Source organism: Salvelinus fontinalis, chromosome 11 (genome assembly GCF_029448725.1).
Source record: "Salvelinus fontinalis isolate EN_2023a chromosome 11, ASM2944872v1, whole genome shotgun sequence".
Taxonomy (NCBI): Eukaryota; Metazoa; Chordata; class Actinopteri; order Salmoniformes; family Salmonidae; genus Salvelinus; species Salvelinus fontinalis.
Window position 1 is genome coordinate 27,878,126 of NC_074675.1, and position 21,703 is coordinate 27,899,828.

The window sequence follows — 21,703 nt, forward strand, 5'->3', positions numbered from 1 at the left end:
TTAACATTGCTGGTGTTACTGTTCTGCTGTCTGCTACTGTACCTCACCCTCTCCTCCTTGGTACAGAGAGGCTGTAGCGTGTGTGTGTGTGTTTGGTGCAGGTTGCCCATCGATCTGTAAGAGGATTGGCAGATGAGTCACTGGGCCATCGTCCTTCAACTATGTTACATCGTGCATGCCACTCACCTGGGGGGGCCAGGGACTGACATGTCATAGAGAGGCCATGGTCACCTGTCATTTCAGAGAAATGTCTCTCTTACCTTCCTGATCTTTGACTTCACTGCCCTAGCCCCATTATTATCTCTCTATCTCACACACTCATGTCCTTCCCCGCTCTCTGTTTTCTCTCTCTCTCTCTGGGGCTGACCCCTGCCTCTTTCGTCCATTATATTGCACCCTTCATTTCCTCCTTCAATTCTTCATTAACCCAGCGCCATCCGCAATTCTCGGTTGCTCTTTAAATCTGCTTCGCCTCAGCTATTATCTTATTTCCCTCATTATTGCCCTCTCTCTCTGTCTTTCTCTTTTCCTCCTTCCTGGGCGCTCCAGCTAAGGCAGAGAAAAGAGGAGAAGAACGAAAGAGGAAAGGAGTGGAGAGGGAAGGACAGGAAAGTAACAGAAAGAGGAAAGGAAAAGGAAGTGGAGGAAAGAAAAGGAAAGGAGAAGAGAGGAGATGGGAGAGTAATGGCACATTCTTCACAGGGACCTCATGGATGAGGGAGCAGGACCCATCATATGAGATGTTTATCCTGATGAGGGAGCAGGACACAACAGATTAGATGTTTATCTTGATGAGAGAGCAGGACCCAACAGATGAGATGTTTATTCTGATGAAGGAGAATGAACCAGCAGATGAGATGTTTATCTTGATGAGGGAGCAGGACCCAACAGATGAGATCTTTATCCTGCGAGGACTGAGAGAGACAACGGCGTGCATCAGAGGCATCTTATAGTAGGATCCCAGCAGGGGCCTCCGCTTTTCTATTCTACACTCTTAGAAAAAAGAGTTCCAAAGGGTTCTTCAGCAGTCCTCATAAGATAGAACCCTTTTTAGTTCCAGGTAGAACCCTTTTTGGTTCCAGGTAGAACCCTTTTGGATTCCATGTAGAACCCTCTATTGAATGGGTTCTGCAACCAAAAAGGTTTCTTCAAAGGCTTCTCCTACGGGGACAGCCGAAGAACCCTTTAAGGTTCTAGATAGTACCTTTTTTTCTAAGAGTGTATAGCTACTCACACTGTATACTATACACACCACTCACTGAGACAGAGTAAAACAAATACAGTGCATATCATTTGTAAGAGACCTTTGATCATCAACGGTCCAAAATATTTCATTTTTTACAATTAATACATTATATTCCATGTCTTTAGCTCCTCTAACTAATGTAATGTTCAGCACTCATGGAGATACATGGTTACACAAGCGCTGAAAGCCTACAATGTAACAGCCAGCCCATTGCATCGCATCACACATTTCCATATCTCAGTTTGCGGTCCTTCATTTGTCTCACTGGCACTGTGTTGGATAGTACCCGCCGGGTGACAGGCAGAAACAGCGTCCACCCCTCTCTCCCCTATCTCACTGCCCCTCCCTGCCATCCTCTCCCATGTGCTTCCCCCTCCCTGCCATCCCCTGCCTGTGCCCCCCCCCTTCACGCCCCTCGCCTCACCCCCCTCGCCCCATGTCTCACCCTCCTCGTACAGTGACAGTGCGTGCGTGGAGGCTGAGGGAGGTCGTGGTACGGTCACTGCTTAAAGCCCGGCCACATTGTGACTCCGAGCTGCAGAATGTGCCAGGATGCATTAACACACTGCCGCCTGGCTGAGCAGAGAGAGAGAGGGAGATAAAGAGAGAGATAGAGGGGGGGCGGGTAGAGAGAGAGAGAAGGATTAGAGATAGTGAGAGCAATAGAGAGAGAGAGAGAGAGAGAGAGAGAGATAGATAGAGAGAGAGAGAGAGAGAGAGAGAGAGAGAGAGAGAGAGAGAGAGAGAACAAGATAGAGAGAAAACAATTTAGAGAGAAAGAGAAAGAGAGGAGTGAGGGCATCAGCGCACTTACACTAACATAGCTCAGAGGCCCCCAGGGCATGAGGTCCTCACGAGGTGGCTCATAAAATATGAAGGCGCTGTGAGGCCTATGAAGCTCTCTTCATCTTCTCTATCTCTCTCCTCTTTATCTCTTTCTCTCATTTTCTTTCTCTCCCTCTCACTGTCATTATCTCTTTCTCTCTTTCCCTCCCTGTCCTTTTTAGCTCTCACTCTCCACATCAGCACGAATACATCCTTAGGCTGGAGCCCATCTTTTCACTGCAGTCACATTTCCACACTGGCTTTGTGTCTTTCAAATGGACCAGCAGTGAGAGCATGAGTGCTTGGGGATGGGAAGGGTACTGAGTCTGTGTGAGTCTGTTTGTGTGTGATTAAACGTGTTTGCATGAACACGGACTGACTACATAGTATTTGCTTTAATGTTGAGTTTGACTGACTAATTGGCCGAGCTTCACTGAGTGATCTCACCCAAAGCTCAGAACTCCACCTCTTAGGGACCAGACTGATGATGGGATGAAAAGGGGGAGCCAATGGCAAAGCACCACAGCTGGCCACTGCGGGCCTCGCAAGCTTCGAGGACATGAGCTCATTTTCACTCCTGCCTTAAGCAGGGTTGAGCAGCTCTGATGGGCCTTTTTGCTAAGCTGTAACTATAGCTCAGATCAGATCTAATGGTGCGACAGTGTTGGCGAGATCAACCTGCTGGGGGTCAAATAGATAGTCAGTGGAGGGAGGCTTTGAAGCATTTGTCATCCACACACACCCATATACACACGCACACCACTCAAGCAAGCATCTGATCCGTGTAGCCAAACAGAAATTGACATACTGTATGAAAGGGTCTCTGTCCAGAGACTTCTGCTAGGAGCAAACAGGAGTCCACAACGTCGCACGCATACACACGCACGAACACACACACACTGCACTAAGTGCTCCACACGACCCCCACCATGTGGCCAAGGACAGGCTAGGGAAGTCACTGAGGCAGGGATGCATTTGGCGGGCAGACTCCGGGGTCAAGCTGGGAGCAAAACCATCTCCGGTCTGACCTTGAACCTGTACTGAACGACAGTCAACCCCATACACAGTATACACAGTAACTCTTGGAGCCACACAACACACACAGTAACTCATACCATAGAAATAGAATTTGGATTCTACCATTTAAATAGAATTCTAAGAACTCCTAGAACAGGTATCCATCGAATTCCATTTTTATAGATCATACAGTATGGCTTCTCCTGACCAAGCATGAGATACAGAGGGCATCTTTCTTCTGAATGGCTATCACTGGACAGGGGAACATGCACGTGACAGGCCTACTTAAAACAAAAGTGAATTAGTACAGCATTCAGCTGTCATGTGAAGGTACAGTATTGCCATGACACATACTTTGCAAAGTATTATCAGATTTAACCAAGGTCCATCTCTCCCAGGTATAGGCAGAGTTCACTAGGTCAAGAATCAATGATCAGACGAGGCAACCCTACTGATGAGAGCATTGATCACACAGAAACATAGAGAGTCTCGCCGCACACACAGACACCCACGCCTTAGCACGCACGATCACGCACACACGCGTACACACCACAGGACGTTGGTGGCACTTCAATTGGGGAGAACGGACTCTTGGTAATGACTGGAGTGCAATCAGAGGAATGGTATCAAACACATGGTTTACAGGTGTTTGATGCCATTCCAATTGCCCCGTTCCAGCTATTATTATGAGCCGTTCTCCCCTCAGCAGCCTCCACTGACACACACACACACACACACACGTTAGCTAACCCTTCACCTAACCCTAACCCCGAATCCCTAGCCTAGCTAACATTAGCCACCTAGCTCATGTTAGCGTTAGCCACCAAGCTAAAGTTGCCCACTACAAATTAAAATTCATAATATGAAATAGATGATGAACCATACCAAACATAACAGACCATACTCATTTGGGTGTCCCAAATTTTCGTTTACTATGTTACGTCTACCCCTGAGTCCAGGTTGTTTCAGCGAGGCAGGCCTCCAATACTGGTTCCATCCAGAATCGACCGATTTCATACTTACTTGCTCTGAAACCTCAGACCCATACACTGTCAATGACAACACATGCTCCAGCCAATGCATTGTCAATGCCTCTGCCCAGGGCTTTGGCTTGAACTATAGGAACCCCATTGGTTGGAAGTATCCATTTCCCAGTATCATGACAGGAGACACTCCATCCTACCTAATGAAGGCAAAAGGGGCATTTTTTAATTTATTACCTTTATTTAACTAGGCCAAGTCAGTTAAGAACAAATTCTTATTCAAAATGACGGCCTACCCCAGACGACGCTGGGCCGACGACGCTGTGCACCTCCCTATGGGACTCTAACCACGGTCAGATGTGATTCAGCCTGGATTTGAACCAGGGACTGTAGTGACACCTCTTGCACTGAGATGCAGTGCCTTACACTGCTGCGCCACTCAGGACTCTGGCATCAGATTAGATTGACCTGGACATAATAGAATGTTGTTAATTGGGCTAGTAATTAGACAAATTCCATGTGGGCCAATGTGCCAGATTTGTGTATCATGTCATGTCATAGGCTACTGTAGGCTTATCATGGACATTAAAGGAAAAAAATAGAGGCCTCTATTGAAACGATTTACCACATTGATAGGAAAGTCGGTGTTGAAATGACGACCACTTTAATGGGGAAAATTCTTTATGATGTAAGACTATGTATGTTACTGATAATATACAGTATATACACTGCTCAAAAAAATAAAGGGAACACTTAAACAACACAATGTAACTCCAAGTCAATCACACTTCTGTGAAATCAAACTGTCCACTTAGGAAGCAACACTGATTGACAATAAATTTCACATGCTGTTGTGCAAATGGAATAGACAAAAGGTGGAAATTATAGGCAATTAGCAAGACACCCCCAATAAAGGAGTGGTTCTGCAGGTGGTGACCACAGACCACTTCTCAGTTCCTATGCTTCCTGGCTGATGTTTTGGTCACTTTTGAATGCTGGCGGTGCTTTCACTCTAGTGGTAGCATGAGACGGAGTCTACAACCCACACAAGTGGCTCAGGTAGTGCAGCTCATCCAGGATGGCACATCAATGCGAGCTGTGGCAAGAAGGTTTGCTGTGTCTGTCAGCGTAGTGTCCAGAGCATGGAGGCGCTACCAGGAGACAGGCCAGTACATCAGAAGACGTGGAGGAGGCCGTAGGAGGGCAACAACCCAGCAGCAGGACCGCTACCTCCGCCTTTGTGCAAGGAGGAGCACTGCCAGAGCCCTGCAAAATGACCTCCAGCAGGCCACAAATGTGCATGTGTCAGCATATGGTCTCACAAGGGCTCTGAGGATCTCATCTCGGTACCTAATGGTAGTCAGGCTACCTCTGGCGAGCACATGGAGGGCTGTGCGGCCCCACAAAGAAATGCCACCCCACACCATGACTGACCCACCGCCAAACCGGTCATGCTGGAGGATGTTGCAGGCAGAAGAACGTTCTCCACAGCATTTCCAGACTCTGTCACGTCTGTCACATGTGCTCAGTGTGAACCTGCTTTCATCTGTGAAGAGCACAGGGCGCCAGTGGCGAATTTGCCAATCTTGGTGTTCTCTGGCAAATGCCAAACGTCCTTCACGGTGTTGGGCTGTAAGCACAACCCCCACCTGTGGACGTCGGGCCCTCATACCACCCTCATGGAGTCTGTTTCTGACCGTTTGAGCAGACACATGCACATTTGTGGCCTGCTGGAGGTCATTTTGCAGGGCTCTGGCAGTGCTCCTCCTTGCACAAAGGCGGAGGTAGAGGTCCTGCTGCTGGGTTGTTGCCCTCCTACGGCCTCCTATACGTCTCCTGATGTACTGGCCTGTCTCCTGGTAGCGCCTCCATGCTCTGGACACTACGCTGACAGACACAGCAAACCTTCTTGCCACAGCTCGCATTGATGTGCCATCCTGGATGAGCTGCACTACCTGAGCCACTTGTGTGGGTTGTAGAGTCCGTCTCATGCTACCACTAGAGTGAAAGCACCGCCAGCATTCAAAAGTGACCAAAACATCAGCCATGAAGTATAGGAACTGAGAAGTGGTCTGTGGTCACCACCGGCAGAACCACTCCTTTATTTAGGGTGTCTTGCTAATTGCCTATAATTTCCACCTTTTGTCTATTCCATTTGCACAACAGCATGTGAAATTTATTGTCAATCAGTGTTGCTTCCTAAGTGGACACTTTGATTTCACAGAAGTGTGATTGACTTGGAGTTACATTGTGTTGTTTAAGTGTTTCCTTTATTTTTTTGAGCAGTGTATATATATATATATTTTAAGTATGCTAGAACTGCCTTTGCTGTGAACTAGGCTATTTGTTTAATTCAACACATTTCATAGCCGTTACAAAACAAAGCCCAGTCGTCTGTAGGCTAGGTGAGTGAGGAACAACAGAAGCAATAAGATCAGGCCCGGATTCCTTTCACCCGAGGGGTTTCTTGGCCACGCCTCTACACACGCACACACAAGCGTTTCATTCAACATCAGTAAAATTTACATAATTTATTTGCCTTCTACACTGGACTGCGATAATGGGCCATGGGCTATAACTCGAAAGTATGTCTATATTCTTGGATTGGAACATTAACAATGCGCATGTTTTCAATTAATTATCTTTTACAAGGACAACTTCTGAATTCTGGAAAAATAAAGTAAGTGTTCGAATTAAATTGATTCTAAATAGGAAAGTTTCTATCTGTCATGCATCGTTCTTTTGCAATGTTCTGTTTTGGGTTGTTGAGTAATATAAATACAATTAATTATATTTTTGTTGAGTTGTTGTGCTTAAAAACAGTGGAACAATATGAAGAATAACCATAGCAACCATGGAACATATAAACAAACGCGGAAAATGATCGACCTAAAGATGGCTACTATGTGGTAAAATTGTATCCTGATTTGCCAGGCTACATACATTTAACCCGTTGAAACACTGTAACATTGTAGCCAAGCCTTCGTGCCTGCAATTTATCAGAAGTTATAGCGCAACTTGAAGTAGCCTAGCCTAGTGGTTGCGCACCGCCCAAGGGCAAGGAGTCGCCTTAATGCTGGCAGACGTTTAGGGTAACCAGAGCCTGGGCTTACTAGTTTATTTAATACTATCAAACTATAATTTGAAAAACTAAAGACGAACGTTTTTTTACTCCTATTCTCAACCTGTTCCTGGACTGATTGTTGTTATTGAGTGACTGGATAATGTGCTCCTCCAGTAAGCCCAGGGTAGGTGGTGGGGTGGTGCTGGTTCGGCGGTTGGTGAAGGCTCCGCCGGACAGCGACATGTTCCAGGCGGCCACCTCGGGGGACCGTGACTGGCTGCGACTCAGCCTGAAGCGGGCGCTATCCCCAACGCAGCTCGACAAACAGGTGAATCAAGCACTGTGTCGGCGGCTTGACTCGATGTCAATTCAATAACTCCATCTCTTGAAGTGCTAGTCATTTGTTTATATTTATGCATTCCAACATGTTATCTGTGGCTGTACTGACCTGCTGAGTGTCTGTGTCCGTCTGAGCGTGTGCGTGTGTCCATCCGTCTGTACTTGTGTGCCCTTTTGTGCCTGTCTGAGTGCACCGTGCTCGCCTGTATACCTATATGTACACACACACCCTAGGGTCTGACAGTGCTCCACGTGGCCGGCCTACATGGGCAGTTGGAGTGTATGAAGCTGCTGTTGGCATCCCAAGTGGTGGACATAAACGCCAGCTGCCCCCTGGGCCGCAGACCCATCCACATGGTCCTCACTGCCAAGAGCAGACCCCACTCCCATGCCTGCCTCACCTACCTACTGGAGCATGGAGCCCTGCCAAACGTGTACGACGTCATCTCTTGCTCTGACAACATTATCCCAGTGTCTATAATGAGCGTTGCCTTTATAATGACGATGATGGTGATAATGACAGTGAAGATGAAGGTGGTGATGATGTACTTTAAGAGAGTCGTGTATTGGTTCCCTTCCAGAGCCACTGACACAGGGTTGACGCCCCTCCACCTGGCTGCCACCGAGGGCCTGTGGGAGTGTACCAAGACTCTAGTGCAGGTGGGGGCAGACACTGGTGCACAAGACAACAGAGGACACACACCTCTGGAACTGGCACGCATCTGGTGTCACAGAAGGATCGCCAGGTGTGTGTGTGTGTGTGTGTGTGTGTGAGTGAGAAAGGACAGAAATAGAGGTATAGAGAAAGAGATGTGTGTGTTTGTTTGAAAGGTTTGGTGTAGTAGTAGTGGTAACAAGTTGTGTACTTACCAGGTAATACAGCCATGTCAGAGAGATATTCGTAGATCAGCTGAGGGGTGAGTGGCACCTAGGAGTGGCGCCACCAATCAGAAGACAATGAGTTTACTCGGCTTATTTCTTAACAGAGTGACACTTCAATTGACTGTATGTGTGACTGACTGTGTGTGGCCAGGTTTCTGAAGGACTCTATGTGGCAGAACGAGAAGAAAAGAGAGATGGAGAGGCGCAAGGCGCTGCAGAACCTTCAGCAGGACCTGTTCAACATGCACAGGAGGGCCGAGAACATAGAGAAGGTTTGTCTACTCTACTGTGTGGAAAAACAAAACGCAGTTATTATCACTGTTACTATTACAAATACTGTTACTATTTTACTGATAGGAAGTTACTCATGAGTTACAGAGATCTAACACTGTCATCAATGTTAAAAAGTCCAAACCCTTGAATTTAATCAAAAATGAATCATTCCTTTTTTCCTAACGATTGTTACCTGGTTCTCCTCCGTGTCCATGTTTCCATGGTGACCTCCCTCAGCTGGGGAGACAGAACTTGATGGAAGAGAAGGTCACGGAGTGGGCCGATAAGAAAGGCCTTCCCCTCCTCTGGGCCCAGCCTAGGGCCACGTGGAACCAGGCTCACGCCCACTGCCTCTCCCCAGACCAGAGGCCACAAAGCCAGAGGACCAAGGCCTGCCACAGGCAGTGTCCAGGGGCCCCACCTCGGGAGGCCTGGAACATCTCCCCCAACCCCTCCAAACCCCCACCGGCCTCTGTCTCCCGGCCCCAGGGGGTGCGTCTGAGTAGCCAGCCCGAGAGGTCCCCTCCAGAGCCCGACCTGAGGCGCAGCGTAACTCTCTGCAGGGCCCGTGGGGATGGACGTCCCCAGTACACTGCCAAGTGGGATGGGTCCCCCCAGTCGGTCCCCAACCTGCCCTGGGATGTCCTTCAGAGGGGGCTGTTCTCTGCTGCCTTCCCATCAAGGATCGCCTCGCCCAACCACTTCCAGCCCAACCATGTGCTGGACCTGCCGCGCCTTGGCTGCTCCCCAGGACCCAACACCTCTCCCTGGACAGAGGTGGCCATGCACCTGGTCGAGGAGCTGGAGCCTGGCCACTACTGACTGGATGGAGAGGTAGAAGTTACCCCTAACCAATGATCCAGAGTCAGATTTCTTTCATCCCTCGTAATTGTTAAGGTTAGAATGGCAGGTAGGGTAATCTGATCCTAGATCTGTGGTTGGGGGCAATTTCTACCTTAAGGAGTGGTGGAGATCCACTTTCTCCCAGTCTTACTCTACTATAATGGAGAGACACTGTACTTGACTCTACTATGACACAAAGCATCACAGGCGATTGGACAGTGGTGTTCTGCAAAACATAACAGATTTAGCATATCAGGAGTATTATTATTATTGTATATTCTGTATATTCTCATCCAATAAAAATTGCCAGAGATTATGAAAGGCGTATAATTGTTTGGCAATGTCAGAGCTAACTCCCGAAAATGGTGACAAATGGGTATTGTAATTAGTATATGACTAACTATGTATGTTGTTGAATACAGGAGAGATAAGAGGACTACCCTGTAACTTTCCACTCTGGGCTTGCTGTCCCAATTAAGTGCTTCTGTGTCATTATAGGGCTCCCCCATCCCAATGTCAAACTGGCTATGCATACATAAGTGGAACAACAGCTGAGTTCACCAGTCTCCAGCTACTTCTCTGTGGTTGGAGCTCCTCGGTCTCCTGCGTGAAGGTAAGGGAGGGGTGACACAGGGCTGAGACCACAGTAACCTGGGTCACTTGTCACAAACGGGGGCCTGCTGTCTTGATGACACTCCCTCAGGGTCTAGTCTGGGTCTGCAGGTGAGAGCTTGTCAAAAGAAGGTAGGGGGTGGAGGTGGGAGTTGTGGTTTTGTCTGCTTACTTTGTCATCATAACGCTCACACTTCCTGAGAATCACTTCACACCCCGGCAATGGCATGTCCAGACCTCTGCTCAACCTCCCCCCCCCCCCCCCCCCGCAACTGCCGCTAGCCCCAGAACATACACGTATAGTGAAAGCACACAATCAATATAGAGTACCTTGCAAAAGCAGGGTCGTGTTCAGTTCAGTAGTGGGAGATCAATTTTTTGGAACAGAGAAATTACTAAACACAAGTCCAATAACAACGCTTATTTTCTGTTAGAAGTGTTTAAACAATTCATACCCAGTGAACACAACCCAGGAAAGTAATTCCACATAACCGTTCACATATTGAGTCTCACACCAGGTTAACAGAAAGGTTGCTTGTTCGAATCCCGGAGCTGACTAGGTGAAAAGTCTGTCGACCTCGCCCTTGAGCAAGGCACTTAACCCTAATTGCTCCTGTATGTCGCTCTGGATAAGAGCGTCTGATAAATTGCTTAAATGTAAAATGTTAATTGCCTCACCGCCAATCATTGATTAAGTCTGACAGTGGGGTCCGGAATGATTGGATCCCTTGATAAAGATGAGGCAAAAAAGTGTATAAAATATACTGTAAATTAGCTATTATTTTCTTATTTAACCTTCAACTAGGCAAGTCAGTTAAGATCAAATTCTTATTTTACAATGGCCGACCCCATAACCCGGACGATGCTGGGTCGATTGTGCACTGCCCTATGGGACTACCGATCACGGCTGGTTGTGATACAGGATCGAACCAGGGTCTGTAGTGACACCTCTACAGTAGCACCGAGATGCAGTGCCTTAGACCGCTGCGCCACTCGGGAGCTTATTACGACTAATACTAAGGCTATTTCCACTGGTCTTGGGGCCCTAGTTAAGGACATCATAAACTTGACCAAGTATCAGGACATTTTAGCCAAAAACCTGTTTGCCTCTGCCAGGAGGCTGAAACTTGTCCGCAAGTTAATCTTCTAGCAACACAATAACCCCAAGCACACATCAAAATCCACAAAGAAATTGTTAATTGAAAAATATAGATTTTTTGTGGTCAATGTACCCCATACTAGATCCTTGTACCCCATTGAAAACAAGTGGTTTGAATTGAAGAGGGTAGTCCTTAAGCGCAGACGAAAGAGATCCAAGGATCTGGAAAGATTCTATATCGAGTAATGGTCTAAGATCCCTCCCAATGCGTTCTCCAATTTCATAAAACATTTAGAAAAAGTCTGTGCCGTTATCCTCGCAAAGGGGGATGGTGCTGGAGTATTGAAAACAGGGCATGCAATAATTGTGATTTATTTTTTTGTGTTACTTACTCTAGTATAAACACATTTTTTATTTAGCTCAGTATTAGTATTTTTTTTACTTGAGCTTTTTTTGCTCATCTTTCTCAAGGGATCCTGTAATTCCGTACCCCAGCGAAAATACCATTTACCTTCCACACAATCAGTGATGAGTCTCACACCATATAACTGCCTCTTTAATAGCATTGCTACACATCACTTTAGCCGTTTCTCTCGCCAAACGTACCCGATTCACCCATAAGAAGCGTACAAAAATGATTGCACGTCAACTACCTTATCACAGATTCATAAGTATTCGTGGGCATGTTAGTTTGTTTCTGTTTTTTTATCAATTTATCAACAACAAAAAATCCCTTGTATTATTTAAGCTTTCTTTTTCTTCTTTTGAATGGCTCAAGAGAATGAGCCGTTTGAGAGCCATGGAGTCATTGATGATTGTTGAACAGTAAAGACGTATACAAAAGAAAAACTCATTTGTTCCTATGCGGCCACGTACAAACATTGGCTTAGTAGGCGACACCATACTAGTAGGGAGTTAGCGACCCAGCACACAACACAAGGGCTGCTTCCCAAAATGGTACCCTATTCCCTTCATAGGGCACTACTTTTTACCAGGGCCCATGGGTCTCTGCACAGTGTAGGGAACAGGGTGCCCTTTGGGACGCAAAGAAGTCATCCGGTCTGGCCTCGTTTCACGCCAACCCTGTTCCCCTCTTCCCCCCTTCAACCTGTCCTCCACCTGGCTCGTATTCATTAGGCCCCAAACAGAAGTAAACTGACTAAAACAGAGAGGGGACAACATGAACTTGTCCAATAAGAAACACTCGTTTTAGTTAAAAAAACAGAACAGAATAGTCTGATGCAGAAGAGAGCCTATTTGAGACGCCTACTGTAGCTGGAGAACAGGAGCCAAAGGCCTTCAGTTCTTTGTTTGCTGTCACCATCATCACAGACAGACATGGATACCCTATTCACTATATAGTGCACTATATAGGCAACAGTGCCATTTCAGATGCAAACAGAGCTAGAGAGAGAAAGAGAGCGAGTATGAGAGATGTACCAGTCCTGTAAACACACTGCTGCTAGTCCGTAGCAATAATGGGAAGCTCTCGTCTGCACTGCTACGATGAGCTCTTCTTCCTCCTCTCCTTTCGTCCCTTCCCAAATATACCCTTGTACCCCTACCACCCACCCTGACCACCCCAAGCCCCCCGGGTAGAGCCTCAGTACATCTTCTGTCGACTAGGCAACACTGCCTCCTTGAGGAAAGAGAAGATGAGCAGGATGCCAGACCTCTTGCCCCTCTTGCCCTTGGTGAAGTAATTTGAGACCACGTCATCTGGAGAAGGAAAGAGAGGAGAACAATTCAACACATTTCAACTTTATTTATCTAACCAGATAAGTTGTTGAGAAAGAGTTAAATCATTTTTAGTAAAAGAACCTGGTTGGCTAAGAGGTGAGGGGGGGGGGGGGGGGGGGGGGGAATGGTACCTGAACGTGCTATATCTGAGTGGGGTCCAGAAGGGAGAAAACACAATTTAACTGAACTAGTTTTATAGGAAAAATGTACTTTCATGGAAAACGTTTTTCATTGTAATTAAGTGTGTGCCCTACTCAACACGACCAAGTATCCGTATCACAAGGCTCTGGTCAAAAGCAGTGGACTACACAGGAAATTGGGTGTCATTTCAGACTTAGCCTTAAGAGCTCACCTCCTTGCTGCATGGTGGACGGAAGCACGTTCTCCCCCGCCGATAGCGACACGAAGAAGGAGAAGGGGATGATCCACAGGCAGATGGTGAAGTACGCCAGGACCTTCAGGGAGAAGAAGATATGGAGTTGAGGAGAGACGGAGGTGAAGAGAGGAGTTACAGGACCAGGAGTGATTCCTGACAAGGAAATACTCTGCCTTTAGAGTTTACGACTACTGCTCAGAGTTTTTCGCTGATCATAGCAAAACACGTAGCCTATAACTACTAGGTCCTAATCAGCAGACGGCTGTTCTGTAAACACCGGCCTGAGAGGCTTTGTATGAAGGTGAAAACAAAAAGCAGTGACTTTGTCACGTACAACAGAATCAGTGTTCAGAGAATACAATAATAAATCAGTGAGTCCTCGATCTTTGAATATTAACTTCATTCAGTTTAAATATTCCCATTACACATTGCAACTGTCTTTGCCCTAGGTGAGGTATTTGCAGGGTTGGGGAGTAACTGATTACAAAAAAAAACGGTCTTCTTATGAAGGGGAAAGTAATCCAAAAGTAACTGCAAGTAATCTGATTACGCTACTGAGTTTGTGTAATCCATAAATTATGTTACTGATCACAATTTTGGACAGGTAACTAGTAACTGTAATGATTACATTTGGAACGTAACCTACCCAACCCTGAGTATTTGAGCCATCACTCATATAGTTCCATTATGTCATTTGCTAAGTAAATAAATGATTATGTACCCTGCAATACTTTGCTCATAAGAGCTCAGGAGTAATCAACACAGATTAGGTTTACTTCAGAGGTGGGTGGGTGCGTGTGTCCTAGGCTTACCTCTGAGAAGGGGTAATACTCTTCAGCAAAGTACTGGAAAGCCATGTAGTGATTCAACACCACCAATACTGAGAGAAAGAGGGAGAGCGGGGTAGAGAAAGACAAATATGTAGGAGGGATGAATACAGTGCATTTTAAACAGTTAAATTAGGCCACATGATCAGGGAAGAAACTCCAGGCCCTGCATATTATCGATTGGCGTTTACATCTAGAAAAGCTATCGCTACTATACACTTGTTCCTGCCTCAGCTGCTGCCTGCCTCTGATGCTCACCACAGGAGAGAATGAAGTTGGGTGAGCTCAGCAATATGTAAGGGAAGGTCTGCAGGAGGCCAAAGTACACCAGGTTGGTGAAGAGACCACAGCCCATCATCAGCCATGGGAAGCCCTCAAACAGGTACAGGCCCGTCAGCACACCTGTAGAGAACTAAAGTACAGTACACAGAGCAGGGGTGTTAGTAATACTACTCCCCTCTGTGGTATAGGATGCATCTGAAATGCCACCCTATAGTGCAATATTTTTGTTCATAGTTCTCTGGACAAATGTAGTGCACATTTTGAATGCAGCCTAGGACATATGGGAATATGGTCACCTAACAAGTAAAAAGGGGAGGAGGGGAGAGTTGTTCAGAAGAGATGAAAGTACAAGTTGATGACCAAGATATTGAGGGTGTAAGACTGATCGGTTACGATAGAGAGGTAGCTCTTTGAATTTTTACACTGTAGGCCGAAGTGTTCAGGGAAATGATCGCTCAAATTCACTGTGTTAGATATCATCCAAGAGAAACTACTCACCAGTATCATGTACTTTATTATTCGACTAGTGGCAACTGTGTACTCTTCTATTAGTTCTGCCAAATAATACAGGCCAGCAGCTGGGGGGGGGGGAGGAGAGACGTACTAATAAATCAAATAAAAACAACCAACAAAATGCATTTACCAGCTTGTCCATAGACAGCACTGTGACATACAAGGGATGAGATCGATTGATGAATAAGGAAACAACATTCACGGCAGTAAACACACAAACAAACACATACACACACACAAGACCCAAAATAACCCCTGAAAAACTGAAGGTAGCCTCGACAGAATCAGACATTTACTAACATGCTTCCAGAAAAGGCGACTTGAGGCAAATGCACTAAAACAAGTCAGAACAATTACATCAAAGAGAAGGGGGTGACAGCGCACACACACACACACACACACACACACACACACACACACACACACACACACACACACACACACACACACACACACACACACACGAAGGATCTGCATCTCGTCACGTAAGGCAAAGTACTCCATGCCCGCCCGGACTTCTAAACACACAGAGTGAGGAAATCTGGACAGAGCGCCGTGCACTTTTGAACCCTATGCCCAAGTGCCGGTGGAACTCATAGCGAGGCATGACAGGCAGACATTTTTATTTATTTTTTTATCCCGCATCGGACAGCTCCCTCTCTTAGTTCTACCACCTCACTGCCTGCAGTGCAAACTCACTCACTGTCTGAACATGAGATTCAAGAGCTGTTTTGACACACATTCGCATTAAATCCACAAGGACTATATTAATTTACCGGTTATTAGTGATTACTACATTATTGCTGATGACATTAGTTGCTAAAATAGACACGCCGGATAATAAGTGACAGCTGTCCAATCAGATTGGATTTTAGGATAAAACTAAACAGCCCGTGACAAAAGTTGACTCACTTGACTTTCAAACTAGTATTATCTTCTAAGTTTACAGATGCACATGCATTTAACACGTCAAAAATGTGTCGAATTTGTCAACCCATCTGCACAGCTAAACCTACTAGCACAGTAGACTGATTTTAAACAAGGGCATAAGCCAGATGACTTCTACCCCATTCATTCATAGACACTAACTGCTTTAGCGCCTATTGACTAGGATTTGCCAGGGTGCTCAAGATTATCATGATACTTAGGTGCCGATGCGATATGTATTGCAATTCTCACTATTCTAAAAGGTATTGCCATCATCAAAAATAATGTCCAGATATCACTAATATTGACAATAGTATCTTCAGAAAGGGAGTTTTGTTTTCTCAAAACATTAAACACGCATCTGTTGAGGTACGCTTTTGGAAGCATAAGGAGTGTATATTCATATCAGCACGAAATACTTTTCTATTTAAATTACTACACACCTTCATAGGGTTAGGGATCCCACACAGATGGGAATACCTGGCTGTTTTGGCTTCCAGAGCCAATTCGCCTTTAAACAAAACATCTGTCCTTGTAATCAGAGTATGTGAGCGGAGCGGAGCTGGAAGGAAGCGTGCCCAATTTGCCTGGAGTACGGAGCCCGATTCCCAAAGGCTGGAGCGTCGGCCTTCTCGGCCACTCCAATTTCGCTCACTTCACGGCCCAGCATGCATTCGTAGTCTACTTGTGTGCTGCTATAGCCCCTTGCTTTAGCTACTGTCATGGTGGTCGCTAAATATTTTCATAAGGAAACTGATAAAACACACAGGTGTAAAATCAAGGTGACTTACAAAGATGAGGACCAAGAGCAAGAGGGGGAGTGCGGTGATGTAGTGTCCACTACATAATCATTGTGGAATCTGAAGACACATATCCCGAAAGCATGATGGTTTACTTACTACGTGCAAATGAAAAAAAAAAAAAAAAAGGAACGAGGTGTGTAGCTAACTATGTCACTGTAGTAAAGTATTTATAAACTAAAAATCAGATCTCTTAAAAGTTGTTCATTCATGTTCTATTATCTATACAATAGCCCATAATTGATTTTGGCCCAATAGGCCTGGCGTTATTTCCACTTTCAAGGTGTTTTCCATTTTTTGATTATTTTGCATAACCCTTTAGGTCTACCTATAGAAAAGTGTCAAATAAAACACTGCATCTCTGCCCAGCCTGCCAATGGAGGCCCAAAGGGTGTTTTAGCATCCCCAGTGACTCTACAAGAGCGGAGAGGATATTCTTTGCTGCTAGCCTGTTCTTCAAGCACCAACACATGAGCCTGAAGCCACAGACTCTGGCCAAACTCGTCTTTCTAAAAATTAACTCAAAAAGGCACTGTAGACAGAGCCTAATAATATAGGCTAAATCATTTATTTTCATTACATCTTAGGCTCCCTGTCTGGCTCCTGACCTATTTAGTGTGTTTACAGTGCATTCGGGAAGTATTCAGACCCCTTGACTTTTTCCACATTTTGTAACATTTCATACAGCCTTATTCTAAAATGTATTAAATTGTTCAGCCTACATCTACACACAATAACCCATTTGGGGAGTTTCTCCCATTCTTCTCTGCAGATCCTCTCAATCTCTGTCAGGTTGGATGGGGAGGGTCGCTGCACAGCTATTTTCAGGTCTCTCCAGAGATGTTCAAACAGGTTCAAGTCCGGGCTCTGGCTGGGCCCCTCAAGGACATTCAGAGACTTGTCCCGAAGCCATTCCTGCGTTGTCTTGGCTGTGTGCTTAGGGTCGTTGTCCTGTTGGATGGTGAGCCTTCACTCCAGTCGGAGGTCCTGAGTGCTCTGGGGCATGTTTTCATCAAGAAGCTCTCTGTACTTTGCTCCGTTCAGCTTTTCCCCGATCCTGACTAGTCTCCCAGTCCCTGCCGCTGAAAAACATCCCCATAGCATGATGCTGCCACCACCATGCTTCACCGTAGAGATGGTGCCAGGTTTCCTCAAGACGTGACACTTGGCATTCAGGCCAAGAGTTCAATCTTGGTTTCATCAGACCAGAGAATCTTGTTTCTCATGGTCTGAGAGTCCTTTAGGTGCCTTTTGGCAAACTCCAAACGGGCTGTCATGTGCCTTTAACTGAGGAGTGGCTTCCGTCTGGCCACTCTACCATAAAGGCCTGATAGGTGGAGTGCTGCAGAGACGCTTGTCCTTCTGGAAGGTTCTCCCATCTCCAAAGAGGAACTCTGGAGCTCTGTCAGAGTGACCATCGGGTTCTTGGTCACCTCCCTGACCAAGACCCTTCTCCCCCAATTGCTCAATTTGGTCAGGCGGCCATCTCTAGGAAGTCTTGGTGGTTCCAAACTTCTTCCATCTAAGAATGATGGTGGCCACTGTGTTCTTGCGGGCCTTCAATGCTGCAGAAATGTTTTGGTACCCTTCCCCAGATCTGTGCCTCAACACAATCATGTGTCGAAACTCTAAGGACAATTCCTTCGACCTCGTGGCTTGGTTTTTGCTCTGACATGCACTGTCAATTGTGGGACCTTATATAGACAAGTGTGTGCCTTTCCAAATCATGTCCAATCAATTGAATTTAGAACGATTGGAGTCCACTTAAGGACGATCAATGGAAACAGGATGTACCTGAGCTCAATTTCGACTCTCATAGCAAAGGGGCTGAATATTTATTTAAATTATGAGCGCTTCTTACATTCACCTTTTCACGTCTTTTAAAATGGTTTAAGTCACATGGCTTGGTTTCAATACTTCAAAACGAAATGGTATGTCCTGGTAGTAACAAAAATAGATGAGTGTTGGCTAAATTGTGATTTCGATTAATGGCGCGGTGTGCAAGCGGGATTTACGACCACTCAACTCCGCTCGCATACTCTGCTTGGAATATAGGAGTAACGTTAGGGCAACCGTCGAACAGTTAGTTACGTGCCAGACATTTCTATCCAACTATTGCGTAATACGATTGGCTTTACAATAACGTTAGTTTGCGATTTTGTAAATAGCAGTGTTGTGATAAAGATACTCAGTAATTAGTTAGTTACTAGTAGCCCCTTGCACAACAACCAGCAATAGGTGTGGACCAGCAATAGGTAGTTTACATTGGATAAGCTTTGTCACCAGTTGCAGGCTGGATGAAACGCCGCAGGTTAGCCAAGATATTACTGTAGTGATTACAATGATCAACTTTGCACGTGAAAACAAGTAGATGTGCTGAACTCTCTTGGTTGGATTGTGAATCACAACTAACTAACGTTAGCTACCCAGTTGGCTGTTAGCTCACACACTAGCTGTAGCTAGCTATGGGAATTTGCCACACTACGTTATGTGCATAGCATTGTTAACTAAATTGCTACTATTATCCTAACTGGCAAGTTAGTAAAGTTTATTCTGCCACATTGTTGATTGTCACTTTGCTTGCACCCCGAGCCCAGGCCGAATTGACATGCATCAATAGGCTGGGTGTGAAAGAAGGTAATGTGGCGATGCTAGCTACTGTAGCTAACTTCAAAAAGTAAACTCACCAATTGCTAGTGTGATGAAAGATATCTGTATCACCAACGACAGCCAACTTAGTAAATAAATAAACCACATCTCGTTTCATGTAAAACAACACACATATATATTAAAAACAAAAGTGACAGTAAGTGCTGTGAAATAATTTAACTGGTGGTTGGTCAAAGTTCCTCCCACTGGCAGTCGGACATTGAGGAAAGCGCTGCAGTCTCCAGGATTCAGTGTGCCCCTGTGGCTACAGCGCCAGTTATGGTCGGAGGAACTCCAGCACATTTGGACAGAGGGGGAGCTGCCTGCGCTCTGTAGTTTACAGCTAGAGCTGGAATAGATGATCAGAAATGAATGTGCTGCAATTACCTGTTGGTCTTCCAGGTATGCTGTAAATGATGAAATAAGTGAGACTGTAGTATAATTAATAAGCTACTTTATTTCTGTTGATTTCATTACACACACACACACACAGAGACACCTACACAGAATGGAGTAGCAACATTATTTAAAAATCCTACACCTTTGAGATTGAGGGGCAAAAAAAACTATGAAAAATGTATGCTGAAAGTGAAAAGCAGACCTTTCTAGTAAAGGAGCTAAATTAAATAAATATATAATGACAGAACAGCGTGCAGCAGAAACTAAAATGGTGTCAGAGTCAAAGTGTGAAAGTAATCCCATCCTTTTCAAATGCTTTTAACAAAGAGCAGGGGTGTGTGGAAGTGTGAACTCAAAAAGCTGCCATCCACCCAGCCTCCATTTCAGACACTTTCTGGAGGACCTTTAAGATCACCTGAGTGCTCTTAGCTCCTCAACACCTTGGCAACCCAAGTATATGGAGTGCCTAAATGGCAGCCGACACAATTCCTCTGTTGTGTGAGCTAATTAAGGCGCTAGGTCTCTAGCTACAAGGAGGTCCAGAGCGTAGAATGAGAGGAAAGGTAGCTTTCCACTCTTCAAAAGAAACAGTAGAAATCATTTGGTGGTAGTATGTGTATTTTTCATTCACTGGTACTGCATGTGTGCTTTCCATTTACAAATGGCAACTGAGGCGTGATGTGAATAAAATATTGTATTATTTCCACTTTTAAGTTGTTTTTTTACATAGCTGAAGCATAGCAGGTATTAGAGTGAAGTGACCCCTATACAAAAAGAGACAAGTTTTCAGAGCATCAGGACAATAATGCACCAATAATTCCACGATAAGAGCATCAATGCAGAACCATATTCTTCTCACTCTTTGCTTTTCTCGTTGCAACATTGAATGTGAATTGAGAGAAATTCATGGATGGGTTATTAAAAAAGGGGCATATTGCCATTAAAATATTTCTCACACCCAGCACAAGTAGAATATCCTTGTACATTTTTACTGCCACAGAAAGCTCTTTGCCATTGGCTTACTACCCTTAACCCAGTGATTCTTGATCCTGGTCTTGGTGATCCAAATGTAATTGTTTTCCCTAGCACTGCACAGCAGTTTCAAGTCATAAACTCATCATCAAGCTTGGATTATTTCAATCAGGAGTGTACTGCTATGGCAAAAATAAAAATGGGCACCCCTTTGGGACCCCAAAACCCAAAGATTAAGGTCAAGCCTTAACCCAAGCCACTCACATTTTAGTTACTATTATTATTACAGGCAAAGGTTCCACATATACATCAAATATGTGGACTGGATGGGGGTACTCAAGGAGAGGTTTGGGAAACACTGTGGTACAGTATCCCAAAACTAGTCATCCGTTTCCCCAACTTTCAGATGTTCTCCTGGCAGATGATCAGTTCTGATTCTCTGATACGGGAGTTCCTCTTCTCTCTGTTTTGCTGGAGCCTCCGGAGTACAGGGGTGCTGCCACTCTCTCCTGCCCAGGGAAGTGCTCCTGCTGCTGGACCGCCCGGCTGCGGGCCTGGGGGAAAGACATATGGTATATAAGCACATTTTTATATTTAAAAAAAATTCTAAAATATTGTAGGTAAGTGAAAAACATCACTACGGCTGTGTTTAGAAAGGCAGCCCAATTCAGTTTTTTCCCCCACTAATTGGTCTTTTGATCGATCACATCTTTTAACATCAGATCTTTTTCAGTCCTTCATGACCAAGTAGTGAAAATAAAAATCTGAACTGGACTGCTTGTCTAAACGTAGCCTGGGTAGGCTAATGATGTGTCCTCCTGGTTCCTCGTTTGTTATCATCTGCATCAATCTTTCTCTGTAACCAACTTTGACCTAAAACCATTTCAAGCCATCCAAGACCAGGCCAGTCCATCTTTTAATGTAGTACCATCAATTTAATGCCCGTGGACAAAACAATAACCAGAACACTGCAACCCTTAAAAACCCAAACTGACTGACTGTCCCCCAATCCCTAAAGCAAAGGATGGAGATGCT

At 45.4% G+C, this 21,703-nt stretch overlaps 3 protein-coding genes across 8 annotated transcripts in view; 1 reads left to right on the forward strand and 2 right to left on the reverse strand.

Annotated features, from left to right (window-relative positions):
- The first annotated feature begins 6,400 nt into the window (after positions 1-6,400).
- Positions 6,401-9,808, forward strand: ankrd53 (ankyrin repeat domain 53). 4 transcript variants are annotated; one of them, XM_055938237.1, is made up of 7 exons: positions 6,401-6,751; positions 6,895-6,980; positions 7,310-7,463; positions 7,709-7,908; positions 8,056-8,220; positions 8,508-8,628; positions 8,867-9,808. In XM_055938237.1, the coding sequence occupies exons 2-7, from the start codon at positions 6,904-6,906 to the stop codon at positions 9,449-9,451; spliced, it is 1,302 nt and encodes a 433-aa protein (XP_055794212.1). In that variant the 5' UTR covers positions 6,401-6,751; positions 6,895-6,903; the 3' UTR covers positions 9,452-9,808. The 4 variants fall into 4 exon arrangements, with proteins under 4 accessions (XP_055794212.1, XP_055794210.1, XP_055794211.1 ...); XM_055938235.1 differs by lacking the exon at positions 6,895-6,980 and having other exon boundaries at positions 6,402-6,751; XM_055938236.1 differs by lacking the exon at positions 6,401-6,751 and having other exon boundaries at positions 6,764-6,980.
- A 1,915-nt stretch (positions 9,809-11,723) lies between these two features.
- On the reverse strand, positions 11,724-19,555 carry tex261 (testis expressed 261). Its single transcript, XM_055938239.1, has 6 exons — positions 19,336-19,555; positions 14,907-14,986; positions 14,385-14,538; positions 14,112-14,179; positions 13,276-13,378; positions 11,724-12,902 (listed from the first exon to the last, which is right to left on the reverse strand). Exons 1-6 carry the CDS (start codon positions 19,403-19,405, stop codon positions 12,787-12,789), a joined length of 591 nt encoding a protein of 196 aa, XP_055794214.1. The 5' UTR covers positions 19,406-19,555; the 3' UTR covers positions 11,724-12,786.
- A 179-nt stretch (positions 19,556-19,734) lies between these two features.
- Positions 19,735-21,703, reverse strand: part of shtn2 (shootin 2) — a 36,847-nt gene continuing 34,878 nt past the window's right edge. For all 3 annotated transcript variants that reach the window (XM_055938241.1, XM_055938242.1, XM_055938240.1), the window contains exon 17: positions 19,735-21,222. In XM_055938241.1, coding sequence (XP_055794216.1) covers positions 21,071-21,222 — 152 coding nt within the window. In that variant the 3' untranslated portion in view covers positions 19,735-21,070. The remainder of the gene's footprint in view (positions 21,223-21,703) is intronic.